General features: G+C 41.0%; 1 protein-coding gene across 1 annotated transcript in view; it reads right to left on the reverse strand.

Annotated features, from left to right (window-relative positions):
• Positions 1 to 24,825, reverse strand: part of MAP3K5 (mitogen-activated protein kinase kinase kinase 5) — a 2,923,819-nt gene that overhangs the window by 665,051 nt on the left and 2,233,943 nt on the right. The window contains exon 16 of the mRNA XM_044087116.1: positions 22,518 to 22,645. Within this exon, the coding sequence (XP_043943051.1) occupies positions 22,518 to 22,645 (128 nt within the window). The remainder of the gene's footprint in view (positions 1 to 22,517; positions 22,646 to 24,825) is intronic.

Here is a 24,825-nt window from a genome sequence, read left to right on the forward strand (position 1 = left end):
CTGACGGAGGTACCACCTGGATAGCCCCCATCTGTAAAAGCAAAGAAATTTGTTCTTGAGCCTCCAGCCTTTGCTGAGGAGGTACATCTGGCATGCCTTTGAAAGGGGGAAAAGTGTGAAAATAAAACTTGTAGCCTTGATTTATTATGTCCAACACCCATTTGTCCTGGGTGACCAGATGCCAATTTTGTTTGAAAAGTGCCAACTTTCCTCCTAGAGGAGCTGCCAGAAAGGAGGGATCCGGCAGCTGGAGATACAGGTCATTGGGTCTGTTTACGAAAAGGCTGACCCCTGCTCTCACCAGAAGATTGTGCAGGAGAACTCCAAGTCCTAGGTCTGAAAGAACCCTGAGCGTGAGCCCTGCCTCTACCATGTCTAGACCTGCCCTTAGACTGAAAATCTGAAGAAGGGTAGGACCATCCTTTTGCAGGCCAATTCCTGCTAAACTTAGGGGGCTGCACTTGCAAAAATTCCTTAACTGTCTGCATAGACTTAGCTTTGTCTTCCATCTTTTTCAAAACTGACTCCACAGGGGCACCAAAAAGAACTTCAGATTGAAGGGGAGCATCCAAAATCCGAGCTATAACATGCTCTGACAAATTTTGATCCTTAAGCCAGGCATGTCTACGAATAACTGAACCAGTAGCAGCTACCCTGGAAGAAGCCTGAAGGGCATCAAAGCCACACTGCAAGGCATGTTTACCAACTTGATCTGAAGCATGAACCAAGTCCTGCAATTCCTTACACTCTATACCCTCAGCTAAAGCATCTACCTTAGATTTTAATTGACCTAACAGAAAGTTCTGATACTTCAGCATATGGAATTGGCAATTTAAAGCCCTCATAGCTAACGTAGAAGAGGTGTACACTTTTTTACCCCACATATCCAACGCTCTAGAATCTTTATCCAAAGGAACTGGATTCTTAACCACAGATGCCCTGACACCCTTAGGCCCTAGGGCTCTTATACAAATATTTATGTGCCTCTGGAACTCTGTAATACCTGTCTGGCTTGACAGGGGCAGGGGGTAAAGAATCAGGATTAAAGGAAGCTTCAGAAAAAACATCCTGAACAACATCTAAAACAGGGGGAATAGCCAAAGGTCTATGTTGTGGCAAAAACAAAAATTCCCTAAGCCTCTTACGAGAATCTGAAAAATCCTGACCTTCCCATTTGAAATGCTCCCTCATGGAATGCAAGGTTTCAGAAAAGGAAAAATCCTCTGGAGGTGAAGCAGAAGGACAGGAATCCTCTGCATCTGAATCAGAATAAGGAGGAAAATCCTGAATATCCTCAGCTGATGACTCAGAGTAATCTGAGGAATGTTCCATTCCCTCTAAATCTGTCTCCACCCTAGGCCTCTTCTCTGGAGGGGGCATAGAACCCCTGATCAAGGTAATCAAATCCTCTGCCATTTTCAACATATGCTTTTTGGGAACAGAGCTCGAAGAACCAGGGCTGTGGCCCGTACCAGAAATACCAGGTCTAGCCTTAGCAGGGCCTTTAGTGACAGAAGTAGAAGGCCTAATAACCTTTTGTAAGGAAGGAACCACAGTAACTAGAGAAGCACCCTCGGCCTGACCTAACTCCGAGAGAGGCCAACTCCTGCAAAAGTAAAGGTTCCCCCTGGGATTCAGCCGAGACTTCGGCTGGATCCACAGATTCAACCGTAGATTCCATAGAACCGGCGTCCGCAATGGACGACTCCTCCGATTTAGACCTTAAGGATTTATCTTTTCGCTTTTTTGCGGTAGCGGGCGTCGGAGGATCCGACGGCATGTTGTAGTTACACCGCTTACTGAAAACAAGCCTAGCACAGTCTAATCTGCGTTTAATGGTGCGTTTATTAAATCTAGTGCAAAAGCGACACCCGACTACGTCGTGTTCAGGCCCTAAGCAAGGAATACAGAGAGAATGATAGTCCCTATGAGGTATCTGTTTCCCACAAGAAATACAATTATTAACTTTTTCTGACATCCGGATTAACTGAGGCAAGAAAAGACAAAAATTTTCCCCAACGGGGTACTTAGCCCAACTGGTCTTCGGTCTGAAACTCGAAAACTGAAAATTTCAGAACGCCGAACGGCACTTGCAAACGCTGCTTCTGCTTCAGACCACGCGGCAAGAAAGACTGAGGATATGGCATCGGTCATGCGCTTAAGTACTACTACGTACTGACGTCAGCTCCGGGCGCCATGACCGACGCCAGCCTAACTCTTTGGTATTCGGGCCGACCGAGGACAGCGGACTACCCACAGGTTATGACTGCAGCAATGTGAGACGAAGAACATCATTTAGTTTAATCCAGCATATGTGGAGAAGTCGCCTGGAAAGGAAGGATCAATTCCCACAGTCATCTATAATCCTGATGAATCACTCTCAAAACCCATTTGTCAGAGACTATCTGTTTCCAAAGTTAGAAATGGAGAGCCAGATTTTGGGAAGAATTAGGGCTTTGACAGATGGGAAGACAGGGGAACATTCTGTAGATAGTCATTTACATTTGTTGGACTGTTCATTCTGGGGGGGGGGGTCCTCCTTTCTTTTTGGGGTCCCCTCACATTTTTTTTTAATCTGCATAGCAGCCACCTTGCGACTCCTGCTTATTTTGCTGTTTACAAAATAGTGGAGCTGAAGCTGTAAAACCTTGACAAATTTGAAGAAAGAATTTTAAAAAATCTGAGAAACTCCCTGAATCAACTTCCCTCTCTCATCATATTTTAAGGAAGTCTACAGCAAATGGTCCAAACACAATCCTTCTAAGGGATAATTCAAAATTTCAGTGCGTGCATATTCAGAAGGGTTTTGTGTACACAACTGAGTTTCAGTAGCAGCTCTGGAACTGGCATCAGCTGAATCATAAGCATGTTTATTTGTGACAGAGAAGCAATAAGATGGAGAAAGAAAAATAAGTTACATTGTTCTTCATATTCTCTAAAGAAAACAAGCATAACCTTTAACGTGGGATTTACAACTAAGAATTCTAAAATAAGGGTTACAGAGGAATACACTTTTTTCCCCAACCTTACATAGGGTTTTGCCATCATTGTCAGAGAGGGGAAGAGTAAGCCTTTACCAGATGTTTAGCAATAGCAAGATTTATCAAGGAACTACTGCTGGGTCTGTTCTGGAGTTAGAAAATAAAAATTTATAAGACTGAGGAACTTTATACAATCAATTTGCTTTCTTCAGGGCAGAAGGAAGGCTATCAGGCAAGTTACAGGCCGTAATAAACCACATTTTCCAAACCTGGAAGAACAAGAGGAACTAGAGGAGGTTCAGGAATTCCAGCTGTAATAAATCATGACATTTCTTTAATGACAGTGGAAGATCATTGTATTCAGACTAAAATAACTGACTCATTCTGGACACAGTTTCAAAAAGAAAATCCTTCTAAGGGAGCACCTGAAGAAACTCTCACCTCAGAGTTAGAATCATAAACCTGAGGAGAGAAAACAGAAGTTGTCCCCTTACAGTCATTTTCCTGTTCAATGTCCTGAACATGCTCAGTGAAGAATTCCTTTTTCCTTTACCACTAAAATGAGAACTGGTAGAGTCAAGAGCCTGTACTAAGCACTTAGTTAAGCCCAATAAATCTCTTCTGCCCTAAATAACTAATAGAGGTGAAAACAAATGTCTAATTTTTTGCTCTTTTTTGACAGAATTTATAAAGATCTACTTTTCATCGGCCAACACCCTAGGGACAGGCTTCTCATTTTGGCTAATCAGAGGAATCCCCTGCTTCTTCAAATATAGTGTTTGTTCCCTTTGTCCACCAAAAGCACTCCAGCAGTTGGGGAGAAATGTCTAACCCTCCAGTCCATGGTGGCTGCAGGGGATACACTAGTTGGAGTTGGAGACAAAGATGAATGGACTGAGTAACCAGAAATGGACACAGCAGAATCATCCATCTGTGGCTGATTTGCTGAAGGCAAATGTTGCTTGGAAATTTATTTCCTTTTTGTGGCTGGAAGAAGGAATAACCGAGGAACTAGTAGGTTGTTCCATGGTGAATCTGAAAAAGATGCGAGAATCTTGGAGAAGATGGGCTGCAATATTCCGTGATACAAGTCAGTGTAAAAAAGTTAATTAATCCACCAAAATACACAGTGAAAATACTTTAGTGCAGAGTGCAAGAGATGCATCTATACCAAGAATCTTGAATCCCTGCTCTCTCTCATGCAAAACAGTAACACTGAAGAGGATGTCAACCCACCCATCACTACACATGCACATAATACACATCAAACACAAAAAAACAACATACAAGGAGGTTCTCTCAAAAAACTTTCTGAAACACCAGCCACCTCTAAAGCACAAGACTGCTCCAACTAACACAGTTCCCACAGCACCCATGACACATAGTAGCACTAGCTACCTAGCCCGTAAGGCACAACACTCAAAAACCACATTTTCTTGTCATTGGAGACTCCACAGTAAGACACACGGATGTCCCATTCACCAAGATGAATTAGGAGAAAGTCACGGTCAGCTGCCTGTCTGGTGCCAGGATTCATTAGCTTATGCATGTACTCAGGTGTCTCAGCAACAAGGACCATTAAGACTATGTCATAGTTCATGTTGGAGTGAAAGACGCGAAACATACCTCATTGGACTGTATGAAGACAGATATGATTGAGCTCTCTGAGTATGTGTCCCAAGCAGACATGTACCTAGCTATGAGCAGCATACTACCCTCACCTAGAATGATTCCACAGTATAAACAAAAAGTGATTGATTGCAATAACTGGTTTAGTTTTTGGTGTCAATCAAAGGGGGATCCAGTTCCTGTCAACCTTAAAAGTCATGGTCAACAAACCTTGCTGCTTTGACAATTTGCACCTGGTACCACTAGGCTTTCAGCTGTTGGCAAAGACTCCAGCCTCCCCCATAGTGCCTTTTTTAGGCAGGGCCCCAAAAACAAACTTACTGATGTGAAATTTGCCAATCATAACAAAATAAGGGTCATGCTGCTAAACACTAGGAGATTAAACCAAAAACTGCACACCCTGGAAGCACGTCTATCACTAGAAGATGTAGATTTCTGTGCAGTCACAGAAACCTGGTTCAAAGCCTCAGAGAGTACCCCAGCCTTGAAAGGTTACAATGCCTGCACCACCTTCAGACAGCACAATGACCATGTGAAAACCAAAGGAGGTGGTGGTGTTATCTATATTAGAAATAAATTCACCTCCCATCTAGTTAGACTGGACAACTCCATGGAGTTACTCCAAGTTCAGGTTACTGTGGGTAAGAACTGCATTAAAGTCATAGCCAGTTATAGATCCCACTCCATGGGTCATGACTCACTCGAAGTCTACTGGACCAAACTGGAGTCAATCCAAAAATTAACCAACACTCTGGTTACAGTGGATTTCAATTATGCCATCTACTGAGAAACCTACTCTAGCCCTAGCTCACCAGTGCAAAAGTTCCTTGACTTTCTTAACTCAAATGCCCTGGAACAAACTGTTCATACCCCAACAACAGGAACAAACATACTAGAGCTGGTCCTCACTAACATGACAAACAGATACACTGCCACAACTGTTGGACCCTCATTAGTTAAATCTGACCACAAATCAGTCACCTTTGAGCTGGCACTAACACTAAAACTCACGAAGAGTGAAGTCAGACTAAAAAATTTCACCAAGGCAAGCTATACCCTCCTAGAGTAAGGTATAACTGCATTCCAAGCCCCACCCCCCCAGCTGGAAGTGGTAACTACACCAAAGCTTACACTAAAGCCTTGTACAACCACTTGCATAAGTGTACAGACTTGGCTGCACCAAAAAGAATTAAAGCAAGACCCCCAACTAAAAACAAGCTGCCATGGTGGACATCCAGCATCATCAAAGTTTACAACAAATGCAAAAAGCTGCTGTCGAAGAAAACAAAGACGAGGCCCCAACTATGAAAAGCACCTTCCTCAGCCTCAACAGGCAAATAAGACAACATGTCAAATCCTATAAGGGAATCTGAGAAAAACTTAGCAAGCACAGCCAAGGATAACCATAGGGCCTTTTACAGCTACATACGTAGCCTAAAGGGTAGGACCCAAGCATGTGCTGAACTAGTGACGAACGGTATCACACACACTGATCCCACAGAGATAGCAAACCTGCTAACACACAGGTTTGGAGAAAGTTTCACTCCCTTATCCCATCCAAACTTAACATAAGCCTTGCCCCAAATTCCTCCCTCCACCTTACATATCTGAACAGTAGGCCATTAAAGCCTTGTCCAAGGCAAAAAAAAAAAAAAACCTCTATGGGGTCAAACGGCATCCCAGGCTATCTTCTAAATAGGCTAAAACATGAACTAGCATCACCATTAAGTACCCTTTTCAACCACAGCCTAATGACAGGCTTTGCCCTGCAGAATGGAGAACAGCAACAGTTATTCTCTCCACACAAAGGTGGCCTAGCAATAGACCCAAGTCTGACCAGCGTCATCTGTAAGAATATGGACCTCATAAAGACATAAGCAACCTCCAAACCGTGGATCTAACCCAATTTGGCTTCATCAAGGGCAGATCCTCCTGTTACATCTGGTGGATTTCTTCAAAAATGAGACCAGGGCCACTGACAAGGGTAAATCTGTGCACACAGCATACCTCTTACTTTGCAAAGGCTTTCGACACAATCCCACACTCAGGCATTATCATTAACTCTTTCACTCCAATGGAGCTTAGAAAGTTTGCTCTGTAACTTCCAATGGGCGGAGCCTAAGCCTTTTGACAGAATCAAATTATGTCCTCACATTTCAAACAAATGTTCATATCTCTGGAACCATAGGGGTTATGAAAGATGTATAAATGGCAAACACTTCAGTACAAACTATTTCCATAGTGGTAGTATTCTTTAGGTTCTAGGTCTTAAACCAAATGTTATAAGTCACAGTAAACACATTATTACATTTGTAATATTTGGTAAACAACTTAAAATATCTTAGCAACCACTCAAGTTACACACATACGGTCAAGCAGCATTTTATTCACAGGTGCATAGGTAGGTACTAGGCTATCGGTCCAAGGGCCTAAGTAAGCCTATCCAACAAGGTTCCCTGGCTTACGCCACCCAAGAAAGTTAATTTTCTGTGCCCCTGTTGAGCAGAGCCACAGAAGTGATCCCCTGGGTGTATTTCCTATTTCCCATCCAGTCATCAAGCTTTTTCTTGAAGAGCGCTAATGAGGAACTTTGCTTGACATAGCTGGGTAGCTTGTTCCAGAGTATAGGATGTCTCTGGGACAGGGAATCTATCCCTCCAGCATGCCCTGTTTATTGTGGTGACAAGGTTTAGGTCCCTAGAGCGTGTAGCTCGGAGGGATTGGGATTTCTTTAGGTGTAGCATGTCCAACAGCTCTGGGTTTAACATAGCTTTATATGTTAGGCAGAGATCTCCTCGGATTAGACGATATGCTACAGAGTAAAGCTGGAGTCTTTTTAGATGGTCAGTGTGGGGCATCTATTTGAGGCCAGTAATCCTCTTTGTGAGGTGGTACTTTGGCCTTTCCAGCTGCTGCAGAGGTCTTGCGAGGTACATTCCAAAAGGGGCGTTGTACTCTATAATGGGTCTAATGAGTGCTGAGTACAGAGGAACAATGACCTCTTTTTTTTCCTGGATGAGAACCCTTTTGTGATTAGGTGTGCCACATAGAAGGATTTCCTGACTACTGTGGTGATTTGATTATTAAAGGAGAGACTACTGTCCACCTGAGTCCCAAGGTCTCATCACACATTTGGCGTTAAGTAAACCGCCGTTTATGTGGTAGTTCATGGGTACAGAGTTTTTACCAAAGGGGATGACAATGCACTTTTTAGCACTGAGCTTGAGGCCATGCCTCTGACACCAGGCATCTGTCTCAGTGAGGCCCATCTGTAGGATGTCCACATCATTTGAGGACTCGACTAAGGCTTCTAGTTTGCAGTCATCTGCGAACTTCGTTAGCCAGAGGTCTTCTGTGTTAGCCTGTACTTCAGAGAAGTAGATACCAAACAGGAGAGGTCCCAGGACTGGACCCTGTGGTACTCCACTTGTCACTGGTTTGAAGTCAGATTTAGAGTCTGCAACTTTTACAGTGTGGGTTCAGTCAGTGAGCCAGTTGGCAACCCATCTTGTGACATAGGGATTTATACCTAGTTTAGTGAGTTTAGCTATAATTCCAGAATGGGGGATGGTGTTGAAAGCCTTGGCAAGGTCAAGATAGGCTAGCGGAGAGCTTCAATTTGAGGCTGAGTTCTGTCTGTTACTTGGTTGTTGAGGTATTTAGAAAAATGTGAAAATGATCTGTATAAATTATCATAAAAACAACAATTAATATCTATCTATCTACCTGCACTAGACAGAGGTCAAATATTAATGCAGTTGAGTTTGCTATTGCGTAAGCTTTACTCTTTTAAAACCTTGTGCATTGCATGGCTTTTAAATTATTGATGCAAATATAAAACAAGCAATATCCGACGCCTAGAGACATCAGTAGGAGTTCGCTACAGATGCACCCAGAGGTGTCACTCTGATGTAATGAGTTAAACTTAGCAAACTGAATGTAAGCCCCTTTGTTGTAAGATGGGTTGCAAACTGGCTCACAAACCGGACACACACTATCAAAGTGGGTCACTCCACATCAACCAGCAGACCTGTCACCAATGAGATGCCACAACGGTCAGTGCTGGGCCAGCTACTGTTTGCTACATACTTCTCAGAAGGTCAGGCCAAAACTAAGTGGTTGTGGCTGACCAAGCTTGCGGACGACTGCAAACTAGGTGCAATTACTGAATCCCCAAATGATGTCAGTATACTCCAGCAGGGGCTTATGCAGTCCAACTGGTGTCTTAGTCACAGTCTCAAACTGAATGCAAAGAAATGCACCATCACTCCCTTTGGCAAAAAGAATGTCCCTTATCACAATCAAATCAACAACAATATCCTTAGTACCTACAAAGTGGTAAGGGAAATGGAATCACAAGTTGACTGCGACCTTAACTTTGACCAACATGTGTCTACTGTAGTAAGGAAGGCTTCCTACGTAGTGCATTTGATTAGTAAAGACATCACCTTGAGAGCAAAGGAGGTTATAACCTCTCTATACTCGGCACTAATCGGGCCCACAGTTGAGTATAATGCCCCATTGGAATGTACCGTACAAAGCACCTGCAGCAATTAGAGACACCTCAGTGGTTTTTAACAATAATGATCAAGGGACTCCAGCACAGGCCTTATACAGACGGACTAAAGTCCCTGTCTGTATACTCATTATCGCATACACTTCTTAGGAGGATACTTATGCCTGGCTTACACAGCAATCTCACACCCAAACCCAATGAACTTGCTGCATATCCATAAATCAAACAGGACTAGAGTTACTCATATCAGGGACCTAAATATGGCCTGCGACAAACAGGACATGCTGGGGGGAAACATTTGTCTCCCAGTGACTACTGGGTCTTTGGAATAGGCTACCAAATCATGTGAAAAAGAGAACCTTTATGACGTTGTTCAAAAGGAACCTGGACAAGTGGATGGGGCACTGTAAATTCTTACTGGGGATAGTGTCCACAACCCTCATGGACATGGTCAGTCATTACTAAATGCAATCTTGGGTACTGACTAGCATATCTATGGTATTACATTGGGATGAAACAGCTAGGCTTGAAATGACCTCCGGGTTGATAGCCTAGTAAACTCCTATGATCCTAAAAGCAACTTTTAGAAAAATAAGTTTTAAGTTAGTTAAAACGTAACATTCCAGGAAAAAAAGTGTTTAAAAATTGCATGACTGTCCAAAAAAAAAAAAAAAAAACTTTTGCAAGCTTAAAAATCAAAATTTCATAGCAAAACTTAACTTTAAGTCAGAAAAATAAGACATGGAATTTTTTTTTTCCTGAAGGCAGTCATTAGCTGGCTGCCAATCCTCGAACGCCAGTAAGAGGAGTGCTCTTAAGTGGCAAGAAAACTCTGGGGGGCTCTGCTAGAGCTGGTAACAGTCTGGGTATGTGGAAGGTGCCCTTAGGCTTTGTAAGCTAGCCAACTCTTATATCACTAGCAGGATAAAACCTACATAGCTAAGGCTACTCAAGACGTGATCAAATGATGAACCCTGAGGCACACTGGAAAGCAGAGCATACTAGGAATGAAGAGAGTGCATTGGGCTAGAACAGAGGCTAGAAGAGAACTGGAAATATTACTGATCATGTCAATCCACTTTTCTCATAGAAGCTACAAGAAAAACAAGAGGCTATCCAGCAAAATAGTAGAAGCATGAGAAAAGTATATTCTCTTGAAGTGAGACCTGAAGACAAATATTTGACTCAGGACAGTTAATGTTACCTGTAAATACTAATATTTTTACTAAATACTGCATTATTCTTGTAAGGATGATGACTGTTGGTCGACATTTTGGAGGAATGGCATCTGAGGTTTTTCCTTTAACTGTAGTCTAGCAAGACACAGACTCAGATGTGCCATCAAAGCAAGTGTGCATCAATCAAACAAAATGATATCTTCTTAAGAGTGACAACAGGAATGAGATGAAGTGGAGCACTGGAGATTGGACATCTTTTTTTCTAGCCCAGACAAATTATTATGGGGGTATGTCAGCTCAGAAACAGTTGGGAGCAATGCAACAAAAGTTTAGGGAATCTGAAAACTTTCTTGGGACCTGAGAGGGAGGAGCCCTTCATGAATACAAGGCCACAATAGAGAGATTACAGTGGTTTGCACCTATATTTAGTTTTCTAGGGGAAGTTTATTAGCCCAATTACAGCAGCACACATTATCAAAAGATTTAAAATGGGGGGGTTAGTAAAAATGATGTTTAAGGAGCCTCATTTGCCAGCCAGGTCAATTTTGTGATGTTAAATATTAGAGTTAAAATTAAGCAATCAACAGACGGCAGGATATGTGAGCATATGCACTACATTTTTACAAGTTATAGAGAATAATGACATGGAGTCATGACACATGATATGGTCCACTGATACCCTCACATGTGCAAGATATAAAGCTGACTCCTTGGAGTATGTAACATAAAGCTTTAATATATATGGAGGGGATGGGCATACTAGCTAGTGACACAGAAGGCTTAAAGTCAAAATCTTTCACGCTGAGATGGTCAAAAAATGCAAACCAAAGATTTTCCCCCAGTCTGTCCCAGGGTGAAGTGCAGAAGACTGAAAAGGGGAGGTAGTACATGATTACTGCAAGAAGTATTACTACTTGAGTGTGTTGCAATAAAATCCGGTCAGTCAAGGATGTGAAGACTATTAGTTTTCAGTGCTTAGGGGAGGGAAGGGGAAGATGTGGCTGTTCAGTTCCATAATTAATTAATTAAACCCAGCTACTTCCTTGAAGCAGCACCAGCAAAAGAAAAGGGCAGAGAGAAAACTAAAAAGCAGATTAAACTCAGTCACCTTACAGTCAGCCTTAAAGGACCAATGTAAAAATCATAACAGGAATGTCAAAGAGCAAAGTCAAAAAGATTAGAAAATAATGGGTGAAATGAATATAACCTGGAATGTAAGTGAGCTGTTAGAGGTGACTAAAAGAAACAAGGTCCTAACTTATGTTATAAAGAGTGGGGCAACCTTAGCAATGTTGCTATACATGCATTTGAATGGAAAGGTGCATGAAAAATTCATTAGAGAGAGTAGACAGGAAGGATATTATGCTGGCATGGAGAGGGAATGAAAAACAGAGCTAGTGTTGTTAACAACAAAAGGAATGGGATTTAAAGTTAGTAAAAAAAGGAAAGATGGGCAAGGAAGGTACATAACCATAAAAGGGTAAAGGAATGGTTTAAGTGCAGGAAATAAAACAAAATGGGAGACATTGTCATTTTTCAGGAGGGGATTTTAGTCATGGTGGGAGATCAGAATGTCATTTGTGATGTAATGGAAGTTTCAGGGTGTCCAAGGAGATGAGTGATCAGCAGAGAAGGCAGACACTTAAAACATATGCATATATTTGGCTTGCAGGATTTTGGCAATCAAACAGCTTTCACTCCCTTTTCCAGAAAATATAAAAACAGGACATCTATGGATAGGTTTTATGTTTCCAAAGTATTAATTTGGCAGAAAAGATGGAAACATATTCAACTTTTCTCTTGGACCATGCCCTGGTATATTAAATTAGGATGTAAACACACACACACATAGGGAAAACTACTGTCATTTTCCTACATACCATCTGAAAAGGAATGCATTTCAGACTTGAGTAAATAAGTTATTAGCTGAATGCTAGAAGAAAGTGGAAGGGCAAGAAAGAATTGGCAGACAAATAGGACCTGGATGGTAGAGATGAGGAACAGTACAAAGATAAAAGCTAAAAGAAAAAGATGGAATAACAGTTATAATAAACATCTAAATTGCAATAAAAAAGAAAAAAAGAACAACTGACTTAGAGGAGGTGGATCAGTGATAAGAAGCCAAGAATAGCATGAAGGAATATTTGAATAATGCTACTGAATTTAGTGTGCATAGATTGAAAGTTCTGTGCTTAAGTCGTCTGCCAGTGAATTTTGCTTGCCTGGTAGGAATTGAGCTTGTAAGTGCACTTCGATGCTCAAGGCTGTGTTCCACAGACCCACGGCTAACCTGCAGAGTTGGTAAGAAAGAGTTCCGCCCTGCTTGTTTATGTACCACATAACTGTGGTGTTGTCTGTCTATCAGGATCTGTCCTGGGAGGATAAGGTATATGAAGACTGTCAGAGCATTCTGTACAGCTAGCATCTCTTTTTGTTTGATATGCAGGAGAATTTTTTCTGGGCTCCGTTTGCCTCTAATGTATTTGCCTGCCATGTGAGCCCCCCCATGCATAGTCGATGCGTCTGTAGTTAGGGTTTGGGCGGTGAGGGGTTGAGTGAAAGGAAGTCCCTTGTTATGGGTGCATGCTTCTGCCCACCAAAGGAACGCTGCCCTTAGACAAGGTATGACAGGAATCACTGTTTTCAGGTCCTGAGAATGTTGACACCAGAGGAGTTTTAAGTACCGCTGACGTTTCCTCACTTGCAGTCTTGCATATGGAATTAGCAGAATGCATGAGGCCATGAACCCTAAGGCTTGCAGTATTTTCCTTGCAGATAGCTGGGTTTTATTGGCCATTAGTTTGAAATAGTTTGTCAAATGGACCTGCTTTTCTGGAGTGAGGAATGTCATCTGGAAAGTTGCGTTCAAGCTTCCTCCCAAGAATACAATTTGTTGGCTGGGCACCAGTTGTGATTTCTTTTTGTTGATGGTGTATCCCAGTGAAGTTAGAAGTCCTTTTACAAATGCCAGGTGCTGAAGTAGCAATTCTTGACTGACTGCCTGAATCAGGCAATCGTCCAAGTATGGGTAGATTTGAATATTTCTCTGCCTGCAGTAAGCAATGGCTGGAGCCAAGCATTTTGTGAATACTCTGGGCGCAGTAGATAAGCCAAAGGGAAGTGCAGAGAACTGATAGTGCATATAGCCTGCCCTGAAACATAGATATTTCCTGCACTCCCTTATGGGGATGTGCAGATAAGCTTTTTTTTTTTTTAATATTAATGAAACCAAAAGGAGCAACTAGGCTGATGCAAAGTCACAAGTAGAAATGAAAGGCAAAATCCTCAGGTTAAAATCCAAATGAAAGGCAAAATCCTCAGGTTAAAATCCAACTTTAATTCCACTGCAGGTCAGATAAGTGCTTTCACTCATTCATTTGAGCTTCATCAGATCATTAACAAAGACCTTCAAGTACATAGGCTACATTTATACAGTTAACCATGAACACTCAAGATGCTCTAATAAATAGTATATATAGATATATTTATCAAAAAGAAATCTATTTCAAGGGTAAAAACATGTATGTTCCATCATTTATTATAAAATCTACAATCTCTCTCATTAATGGAGGTTCTCCCCTCTGATCTCAATCTAACTAATCTATCTATCTCTCTTCCTCCACATACTTCCCTTTCTCCTCCTCCCCTACTGGGTTTAATATTCTCCACTCAAGAGCTCTAAATAATAAAATCTAGGAAGACCTGCTACCAGGGGCTGCGTGCTTGGCTTAGCTTGTGGGGTGAAGCCTCTAATAGTAAAAAGGTAAAGGTGTCCTGTGTTTTAAACGACGCATTGGTTTGCCAACATAAAAATCACATCACATATTTGGCACCAACAAAAATATAGTAGTATCACAGGTAGCTACACAGCATGCTAAAGTAGTTTTGCATGTCAGGATGTCAAAAAAAAAACTGACTGGGGTCAAGAGAATTACATTAATTAGCGTCCACATGCTATGGTAAAGAAACCTTACATGAGTTGATCTCATCATCTCTACCATTGTCTGTTGTAACGGATCCAAAAGGCTGCTCTGTCAGTCTAAGTCTTATTGACATCTGAGAGATTGGACTCAATCTCTTGTGAGAGCTAGCCCCTTCTTCTTCTATCTTGAGGTCACTCACTTCATTTAGGAAGCCTTCTTCTGTGAAGCAAGGTTTCCTATAGAAATAACATATTATTTACGTGACTAATAGTGGCTTGCACTATTTGTTCGTTAACTTGTAAATACTTCCTATATTTTAAAATTAAAAAATATATCAATAAATCATTCAAAGTTAGTTCATCCTATGCCTCAAACATGAGATGGTGGGACAAAGCTGCTAAGGCTTTAAAACTGGTGGGTCTAGTAACGTTATTGTCTGTCAATTCACTATCATCTTATGCTTAAACTGCTATAATTAAAGTAGATGGTAGTTATGCATACAAGCATCACAATGCAATGATTATTAAACTTGGAAAGATGATTTCTATTTACAAGTTAACATTAAAGATTCCATTGACCCACCCATGAGACCCCATGAGACCTGTCACAGTTGGATCACTGAAAATGTTTTCTGTTATGTGTGAGAAACATTTTTGCTTTATATATTAAATAAGAAAAAAGTTGTAAAAAAAGATTCCAAACATCTTAAACAGATTTTGTTGACTTGTATTGTTGCATTTTGTTGTGACGCTGATAACTTTTTTGTAACGCTGACATCAAGTCCTTGTTTTTACTGTGTGTTACCATAATATAGGCCTGATTTATATATCTGAGCATCTACTCCTACATAGCTTAACATACATCAGTAAAAGTAGACCTCATGTACATTTCCTTGAACTTTGAGAGTCTCTTGAAATGTTTAAAACCAGTTATTGGGTGGATCGTAACAAACAACAATGGGTAGAGATGATAGACTCTCATAAGGGGTTTCTTTACTATATGCTAAAAGGGAAAATGGTCAATGCCTTTTGAACACACACAACAAATGTGGACGTTGTAATTATTGTAAATTTCTTTTGACCCTCAGTTTTTTTTTGAACATCTGACATGCTACACCTTTAGCATACAACGGTGTAGCTACCTGTGTGACTACTTCATATAGTTTATTTTAACAGCAGGTCTGAACATTATTTTCCTATTTAGAGCTCTTGAGAATATATAAAAGTGTAATATGAGAGAGGACATCAGGAACCATACTGAGAAGGAGAGTATGTGGATATTGAGAGATAGAGAGAGTCAGATAGGGTCTAGGTCTCAATGAGAGCCCTCCATTAACCTATGTTAAAAAAAAGGGGAGGAATGTTTGTAGATTTTATTATTTTTTACCCCCTTTGAAATAGATTCTTTTGATATGTTTTTTATATGCTTTTTATATTCATTTTATACATCTCAGCATGCTTATATATGCATATATCTTTAAGCTTAGATTAACTCATGAATATGTAACAAGAAGCAGCCAATAGGAGATGTTTTAACTGTATAAATGTAGCCTATGTACTTGAAGGTCTTTGTTACATGATCTGATGAAGCTCAAATGAATGAGTGAAAGCGCTTATCTGACCTGCAGTGGAATTAAAGTTGGATTTTAACCTGAGGATTTTGCCTTTCATTTGGATTTTAACCTGAGGATTTTGCCTTTCATTTCTACTTGTGACTCTGCATCAGCCTAGTTGCTCCTTTTGGTTTCATTAGTATTATTCAAGTTTTTCTGGAGCACTGGGCGTTTATCCTGTTTGTCAGCAAGTGGTTTGTTCCTGTTTTTTTTTTTTAAGTCTAGGGTGACTAACCAGGCATCCTTGGCTAGCATAGGAAGAAGTTGTTGCAGTGTAAGCATTTTGAATTTTAGGACCACCAGAAAGGTGTTGAGAATAGATAGATCGAGGATAAGGTGCCAAGAGCCCTCTTTTCTGGGCACCAGGAACAGTCTGGAGTAGAAACCCTGTCCCCTTTGTTCTACTGGAACAGGTTGAATAGCCCTGATATAGAGAAGGGGAAGCACTTGCTTTTGAGTCTCTTCCCATTGGTTTGGAGGAAGGTCTGGCAACCCACTTGAAGTTGGCAGTGAGTGGAAATAAAATCTGTATCCCTGGGATACAATGTTTAGAACCCATTGGTCCTGAGTAATGGACATCTAGTTTTTTGCATGAAGGGCAAGTTTTCCTCCTAGGGGCGCAAGTACTTGGGCATGGCTGGGAAGGATAATTGGAAAGTCATTGTGAACCTTTTCCAAATGAGGGTGGCTTACCACTCCCTGGTTTTGAGGTGGAAACACTCCATTGTTTACATCTCTGCATACCCCGAGACTGTAGTCTTGGTGGTCTGTTTCCCTTGGGTTTGGACTGAGAAGGCCTGAGAGGGACTGGAAAGGACCAGTTTTTTGAAGGCCAATGCCTACTGAATCTAGGTGGCTGCACCTGTAAGAAATCTTTGACGGTTTGCATAGATTTAGCTTTTTCTTCCATCTTTTTAAGAACTACTACTGCTTTTGTGCCAAACAAATGCTCCAGATTTAATGGAGCATCTAGTAATTTTGCTTTGACATGATCAGGCAAGGCTTGATCCTTCAACCAAGCATGCCTTCTCAGTACAGACCTAGTGACAGCAGCCCTGCAAGATGCTTCTAAGGCATCAAGCCCACACTGCAAAGTATGTTTACTAACTTGGTTTGCAGAATGCATCAACTCTTGTAAATGTTTATTTTCTGCACAATCTGGAAGTAACACCATTTTTTTGTTTAATTAGTTCCATAACATGTTGCTGGTACTTCAACATGTGAAACTGGCAATTCAAAGCCCTGATGGCAAGAGTTGCAGTGGTATATACTTCTTACCCCTTCTGTCTAAAGCTCTAGAATCCCTGTCCGAGGGGGTAGGGTTTTTGGCTGTAGTAGCCTTAATGCTTTTAGGTACCTGGGAAATGGTCTCTGCATCCACAGTAGGATCCTTAAAGAGAAATTTGTAAGAGTCAGGTACTCTGTAGTACATGTCAGGTTTTCTAGGAGCTGGTGGTAAGGTATCAGGAGTAAGACTGGACTCCATGAAGACATCATCTACAATATCCAGGACAGGAGGTATAGCTAGAGACCTGTACTGAAGCAAATCTAAAAATTCCGAGTACCTTTTTGGACTGAGGATAGTCCTGGCATTCCCAATGGAAATGCCCTCTTAAGGTATGCAAGGTTTCACCAATAGAAAAATCCTCTAGAGGGGCGGCAGAGGGAATGGATTCCTCTGCATCTGTGTCCTCATAGGTAGATAAGGGTATGTCCTGGTAATCAGAAGGGTCAGAGTAATCAGACTCCTGGTCTGTAGAATCAGAAGGAAATTCAATTCTTCGTCTTTTGGCTGGGGAAGGCTGGCTTCCCCTAATTAGAGTAATAAGGTCTTCAGCCATTCTAAGCATTTGTTTTTGTGGCATGGGAGCTTGAGCATTTGCTTTGGACGTCGGTTTTCTAGGTGTAGTGCGAACTCTGGGCCTGAAAAACTCAATAGTTTTAGCTGAAAATGAAGTTGTCAGTTAAATATGAATATTGGTAGGTTGGAATATACCTTCAGAAGCTGGTGCCTGCACAGCGGCTCCGGACCCATCCAAGGTAGAGACATCCACAGGTTCCATAGTCGAAGAAGCATCTCGCGGCATACCAGACTCTGAATGGGTCTCAGCAGAGGCCTGCGAATCTGTAGAAGCGGGCATCAGCAGCTGCAAAGGCGCCTCACTGAGTACCGGCGGACTGGTGACTAGCTAAGCGGAAGTTTTGTCAACAGTTTTTGACCTATGCCGTCTGTCTCTGTCTTTGCACTTTTTCGGAAGATCGGTAGTTGGATGGCTTACTGAAGCCATTTTGGAATACGGAGAACGAGAGCGAAAGACTTTAGCTACAAAAATATCCCAACGACAAATGGTTCGGGTGTTAAATAAGGCAGAAAACTGACAGCGAGGGACATCGTGGTCTGGGCCTAAACAGGTGACGCAGTAAGAATGAAAATCTCTGTGAGGTATTTGCTTGCTACAGGCAAGACAATTGTTAATTTTTTCTGACATCGGTTAGAGCAAGAAAAAAAAATCCCCAGTGGTTCATAGATTGGTACTAGGCTAACTGCCCTGGTGAGCTATTTTAAGTCTAGCCAATTATCCCTTGTGAAACTCAAACCCTGCACCTTATGTTAGCAAGGCAAACACCTTAACCATTAGGCCACCCTTCCAACCTTACTTGGGTACTTACTGGGGTACTTAACTTTAGAAGACTTCAGGATTGAAACTCGAAAAAATGAAAACTTCAGGTAGTGGCTGACTGGCACTTGCGAACTGCTTTGGGCTCCTTCTCGGCAAGAAAGACTGATATAATGACGTCGGCTGCATGTTTTTTTTTTACCCCTGACGACCTGACATCATGGAAGAGGAGACTGCAACCGACGCAGAAATCCCAAGACTTTGGTACTCGGGCCGACTAAGGGCTACCTGCAGGCAGATAACCCAAGTGTAATGACTGCAACAGTAAAACACAAAGAACATCTGAACAAGGTATCACATACAATGATGGGCCTAGATGGCAACAAGGTGTTTTGACAGGGTCAACTGGAAGTTTTTGGGAAAAAGATGGAGGCAATTGGTCTCCCTTTGGCTATGTACAGTTAATATTTCATATCTACAAGGAAGCAGTAGCACAACTGAAACATGGGGTTAGATTATCACATGGATATAAACTAACGCACAAGACACCAGAGGCAAGGGTGTCCCTCCCCCCATTTGCTATGTACTTAAAGATGCTGGCAGAAAACATCAGATAAATCAATAGTGTATAAAATCAGCCGTGTCAGACAAAAATAGCCCTTTTTATGGGCAAAATGATACTATATGTAAATGGGGTGGGAACAGGAGATAGAAATCCTCATGTGGATTTTGTAAAGATTCAGCTAATTAGCGACATACAAGATAAATGAATCAAAAATAAAAGCAATAGTAATTAATTATAGCCCATGCATGATTTGATACAGAGATTCACATACCTCTGGGGCATACCAGAATGCATTATTTGAGGATATGGTCACAACAAGTAGCCAAAGAAATGTGAGAAGAAACAGTCAGGAAAATTAGACTGTAGAAACTATTGCCAATGGATATGGGCAATAAAATATAAACCATAAAAATGTTTATAGCACCAATGATACTCTATGTAGATCAAGCCCATTATATTCCCCACCAGGACAATATGACAATTAAGAGGAAATAAAATATTTTTTTTCTGGGATAAAAGGGAGAGAGTTTAGTGGGAAAAGCTTACAATGGCAGAAAGTCAAGTTGGGCTAGGAATGCCAGACCTGCAAAGATATTTTAAAGCAACCCAGCTCAGACTATTAAGCCTAATGCAAAACCAAGACTTTCAGGTAAAATGCTGTCTCCAGAAAATACAGCAGATATAAAATATAACACTGGGATAGAGAAGGTGCATGACAGGGACAGTAGAGTCTGATATTCACAAAGATCCATGCAACAGACAGCAAAGAAAGTAATAAACCAGAAACAACTGAAAGGCTGGGGTGAAATAATAGCATGACTAAGGTACTCCTTATTAAAAGTAGGGAATGAGACAAGGAAGGAAGCAGCAAGGATATGGAGATTGAAGACAAGGACCCTAGACATGGAGAGCAAATTTGAGACACAGGTAAGATACTGACCTGATAGGAAGCAGAGTACAAGTATAATTTACTGAAGGGAGATCATTCAGCATACATGGGTCTAACTATGGAGGTTACACATAGCACCCAAGATCAACAAAGCCAGGAGACACCAGAAGTAACTGAGTACGTAACAGAGACTAGGCAGGAAGTATCAAGGAGACAAAATATAATCAGTAGGATATACAAAGTGTTGCTAACCTCACACTCACAGCATGGGAGCAGATTTGGACAAGAATGTAATCAGAGGTTGCAAAAACAATTCCTGAGGCAAGACTGAATAGATTTATGCTTGTCTCCAAAAAATGCAAATACAAAATTTAGAAAGTTACTTTTATACACCAGCTACATTGCAAAAAATATTCCTGCAAGAAGATGGTCCTTGCTGGAGACATGAGTAACAGATGAGGGGAACATTGGACAACATATTCTGGAAATGTTCAAAGTTAGTAGATATAAACCAAAGACAGAGAAGTTAGTAAGTGGTACACTGGGGAAAAGTAACACACTTACTAAGGAAATGATGATGCTGAGCTGGTCAAAAGACATACAATCCTTGACACAACAGAGTTAACATCACTACTACCAATAGTAGCAAAAAAGTAATTATAAGGAAAGAGAAGAGTGAAGGTCAACCTAATTATGAAGGCACTTAAAGGCAGAGAGCTGAGGGATCAAGGAAGATGAGAGAGAAATACCTCATAAACAAATGGAAAAAATGCAGTTTATGTCTCATATAAACGGGTTACACAAGCCCCTGTGATAATGGTTTATGGGCGAGTATAATAAAAATTCCTCAGAACAGAGACTAATATCCATCCTGGAAATACTATAATCATGGGAATATAATTCTTTAAGGTAGTGATAAAGGTTGGCCCAGTTGCTAACATTTTAACACTGTATTAATTATAGTTTTATACACTTTTGTTAGTTTAATATGAGGGAATTTAAATCCATATACAAACCTGTAATGTGTTTATGATTTGTAAAAGTGCAAGCTGATACTTTATTTGGTCTTTGTACATTAAGACATAACTTGGAAAAGATGTCAGACGATTGTCAAGTGAAAAGGACCTACTTTGTAAACTCTTCAGAGAAGTCTAACCACTGATTTTATGTGTCTATATCATATTATCATACGATGTAAATAGCTAACGCTATTTCATCATACCGATAATATCGAAACAACAACATATCGAACGGAACAGTGAATTTTTCCCAGGGAAAAATTCACTGCTCCGTAAAAAAAATAAAATAAACTAACACAAATTTAAGTGGGGGTCTTTGCCCTCCACACCCCCCCTTCTTAAATATACCAACTCCGAGATCGTACCATGGTGGAGGAAATGGCAAAGTCCCGAAGTCGGCCCGCCAATTTTTTTCCCTGGGACTTCGCTATTTTGCCATTTCGACAGTATCGGATCGACTAAAGAGCATTTGCTATTTAGTCCATTCGATAGCGTCATATATACCCGATTTTACAGTAAGGAGACTGTGTTAAATAAATATGATCTCTCCAGAGTATGAACTTGTGCACCAAGCATGAAAAATGCACAAGTAAAACAGGTTCAGGTATTTAACAATAAAGTTGGATATTAAAAAAAAAAAAAACCAGGCCCTTTTTGTACCCCAGTATGGGGGGGGTATACACCCCATATACCTACTCCATACACACAAACAACAAATCCAAGGCCCAGCATTTTAGGACACTGGAACTTTGATCTTCTGTGAAAAAATAAATAAAAACAGCATTTGCACAGTAACTATCACACATGTTGCAGTTGATCATTTGAGTGTTGAAATACTAGGCTGGCACACAGTGTGAACAACATTTTATCCAACCTGCCAGAGGAAGTATCTACACCAGCTGTGTGTGTGTGTGTGTGTGTGTGTGTGTGTGTGTGTGTGTGTGTGTGTGAAGTCACCTAGAGAGGTGTCTCCAGTATGGCCAAATAATCTTTGCGAGTGAGTGTGTGTGTGTACTTATACAACTGTGTGTTAAATAGCCCATCCAGACTGCAAGAAAAAAATAACCTTATCTTCAGTGGGCTTCTGCAGTGTTCACTCCAGTCCATTGTTCTGACATTTCTACACTTAACAAGGAAGCAAAACAATCATGATCCCTCCAGTGGGCTAAAATAGGCAACATGCTTCTGGTGTGTGTGTGTGTGTGTGTGTGTGTGTGTGTGTGTGTGTGTGTTTAACTGCGTGTCCACTCTTCCCTAATAAGAATCCCTGCACTTTAAATGCATATGTGCACAGTATAATGTTCCTTTCAGTATACAAGAATCATGTCCCAATTTCTAGACAGTGTATGCATACATGTGTTTGTGTACGTGTGCAAGACAGCGTGTGCATGTATTTACAAGTATGTGCACAGTAATATCTCTATCACACAAACTGTCATTGCTGATACAGAGTAGATATGAAGACAAAATACCAGGGCTTTACCTAAAGGCACTTAACTAATCTTTGTATTTTTATTTTCGAGCTGATGGCAGAACTTCTGTTTAAACAGTACACTGCTTCAAGCTATCAATCAATCCCAACTGTACCTCCAGGGACCTGCTCCATAAAGATCTTGATGAAACCATTTTCACTGATAGAGCCCAAATATTGGACAATGTTCTTATGTTTCAGGTGCTTATGAAGTGCTATCTCTTCATGCAACGGCTGGGAGTACCTAAAACAATGTACATAAAAACATATCAGTCATGTCTGTGCAACCTTAACATCCACATTACACAAATTACTAAGCAACAAAATGAATTACATGTACAGTGTAACAGCAAAGTAGTAGTAGGCCCAATGCCTGCAACGTTGGGCCTCACAACACCAATGGCTTGCCAATTATTTCCTTGTGATGCCCACCTTGGATGGCATTATTGCTTGTTTGTCTTTACTGAATGTCACACAAAAATCTCAATCCAACAGCTGCTTTAAAATATATAAACACTGTGCACATATCAGAATATGACATTTAGTTGATCTCTGTCTTTACACTGGAAATGGTGGACTGTTTGCCAAAGAAGCTCCACCTCCATAGCAACAATAACAACTCTGGCTAGCTCAAGCTCCTCCCCTGTCTATAATACATTGCATTCAGCTAGTCTCCAGATTGAGTAGTCTCACCATGTTTTTAAAAAGGGTGACAGATAGTGTCCTGGGGACGTGAGAAACTTAGCAGGCATGTGCCCAGTGTAGGCCTCTGGTGGTCTTCTAGACTCCCCTGAAAAGGTCAGTATGGAGGGGTATAGATGGGCTGGATATTTGCATTGCACATACAGACCAATTAAATCTAATATTCTGGTACATACTAACTTATGTGCTGAGACTGGTCTTGTCCATATTTTGGAATGGATGCAAATAATCCACAGCAGACAACTGGGGGTACTAATGCAAGGAGAATGGAAATGACTAAGAAGGCTCCAGACCTGGATAAAGTGTACAGACTGCAATGTTTATCAAATGTATGTATTGTAGACTATGTTGAAGCTGTACAAATTTCATTCAAGGACAAGTTTCAAAGGAATGCTGCTGAAGTAGCCTCAGTCTTGACAGCGTGTATGTTCTTAGCCGAGTGGGCAGAGATGTGTAGCTAGAAGAATAGCAAAAAGTGATACATTCAGACAACCATTTAGATAATGAAAGTTTTGCCACTTTCTGACCCTCCTATCCAGAAAGGGAAACAAATAACTGGTCATTCTGTCTGAATTCCTTTGTCCACTGAAGGTAAATTCTAAGTTGCATGTACATGCCCAAGCAGTACAGTCTATTTTCACGTTTATTAGAATAATATGGGAAAAGGACATACAAGTGGGTAGACTGATTTAAATTAGACATTGTTGCAACCTTAGGAATAAAAGGGGGGTTAATTCTAAGAAAAGCTAACTTCATGGACTAATACGAAGGGAAATTTGAATGGCTGGGCATGCAACTCTGAGATTCTCCTGGCTGAGGTGATGTCCAGTAGAAAAAATGTTTTCCAGGAAAATAATTTAATTTTAACTGAACTAGAAAGGTACAAATGGAGAAAAATTTTGTTTTGGAAAAACTGGCACTAAGTCTCATGGCAGAGAAAGATAGCTCAGTAGAGGCCTAGAATAGCATAAAAGACTCCCTTTAGCAATGCTATACAGAGCTTGTGTTGGGGTAATAAGGCTGATGTAAACCTGTGGTGGTAAGAAATAATTCTGAGAGGCTGTAATTTATTTTATCACTTGGGGTGGGAGTGTAAGGTCCTTGGCCATCTCTGGAAGTGAGGAAATCAAACAGCAAACCAAACGGACTGGATCTCTGGATGATGCTGGCAAGACAGCAGCTGAGAAGGATGTGGAAGGGTTTTTTTCTTAGATGCAGCCAAAGCAGAGGAAACCAATCCTCACACAGCCATAATGGGTTACAAGAACAACCTTAGTTTTGTACATCTTGGCTTTCTGTAGGAATCTTGAAATGAAATTTAATGGGCTAATGGGCTAAAGGAGTAAAGGAGACCTAGTGGCTAAAGTACAATTGTGTACGTTGAACTTACCATAAGTGTAGATATTGGAATGGTCACTGCTGTAGTAGTCTTAAATATATGGGTTATAACCCGCTATACAACAGCTGGACAGCTTCCAAAGCTTCAGGATACCTTCCACAGGCCCAAAATGTCAAGCAGCTCGAGCAAAGCTGACTAAAATACAAGACTGGGAGCAAACCCCTTCAGAGCTTTCCTGCCAGCAGAGAGAGGGAGGCTGAGCATTGAAAGGACAAGGCTAGGAATAACAAAAAAATGTCCACACCTTGGCATAAAAACACTCCAAAAAACAAGGGGGGTGGAGGAAAGCAGCAACTACTGCAGCAGTGATCATTCAAATATTT

The sequence above is a fragment of the Protopterus annectens genome, chromosome 1.part1, assembly GCF_019279795.1.
Source record: "Protopterus annectens isolate FY-2018-M chromosome 1.part1, PAN1.0, whole genome shotgun sequence".
In the NCBI taxonomy this organism is placed as follows: domain Eukaryota; kingdom Metazoa; phylum Chordata; order Ceratodontiformes; family Protopteridae; genus Protopterus; species Protopterus annectens.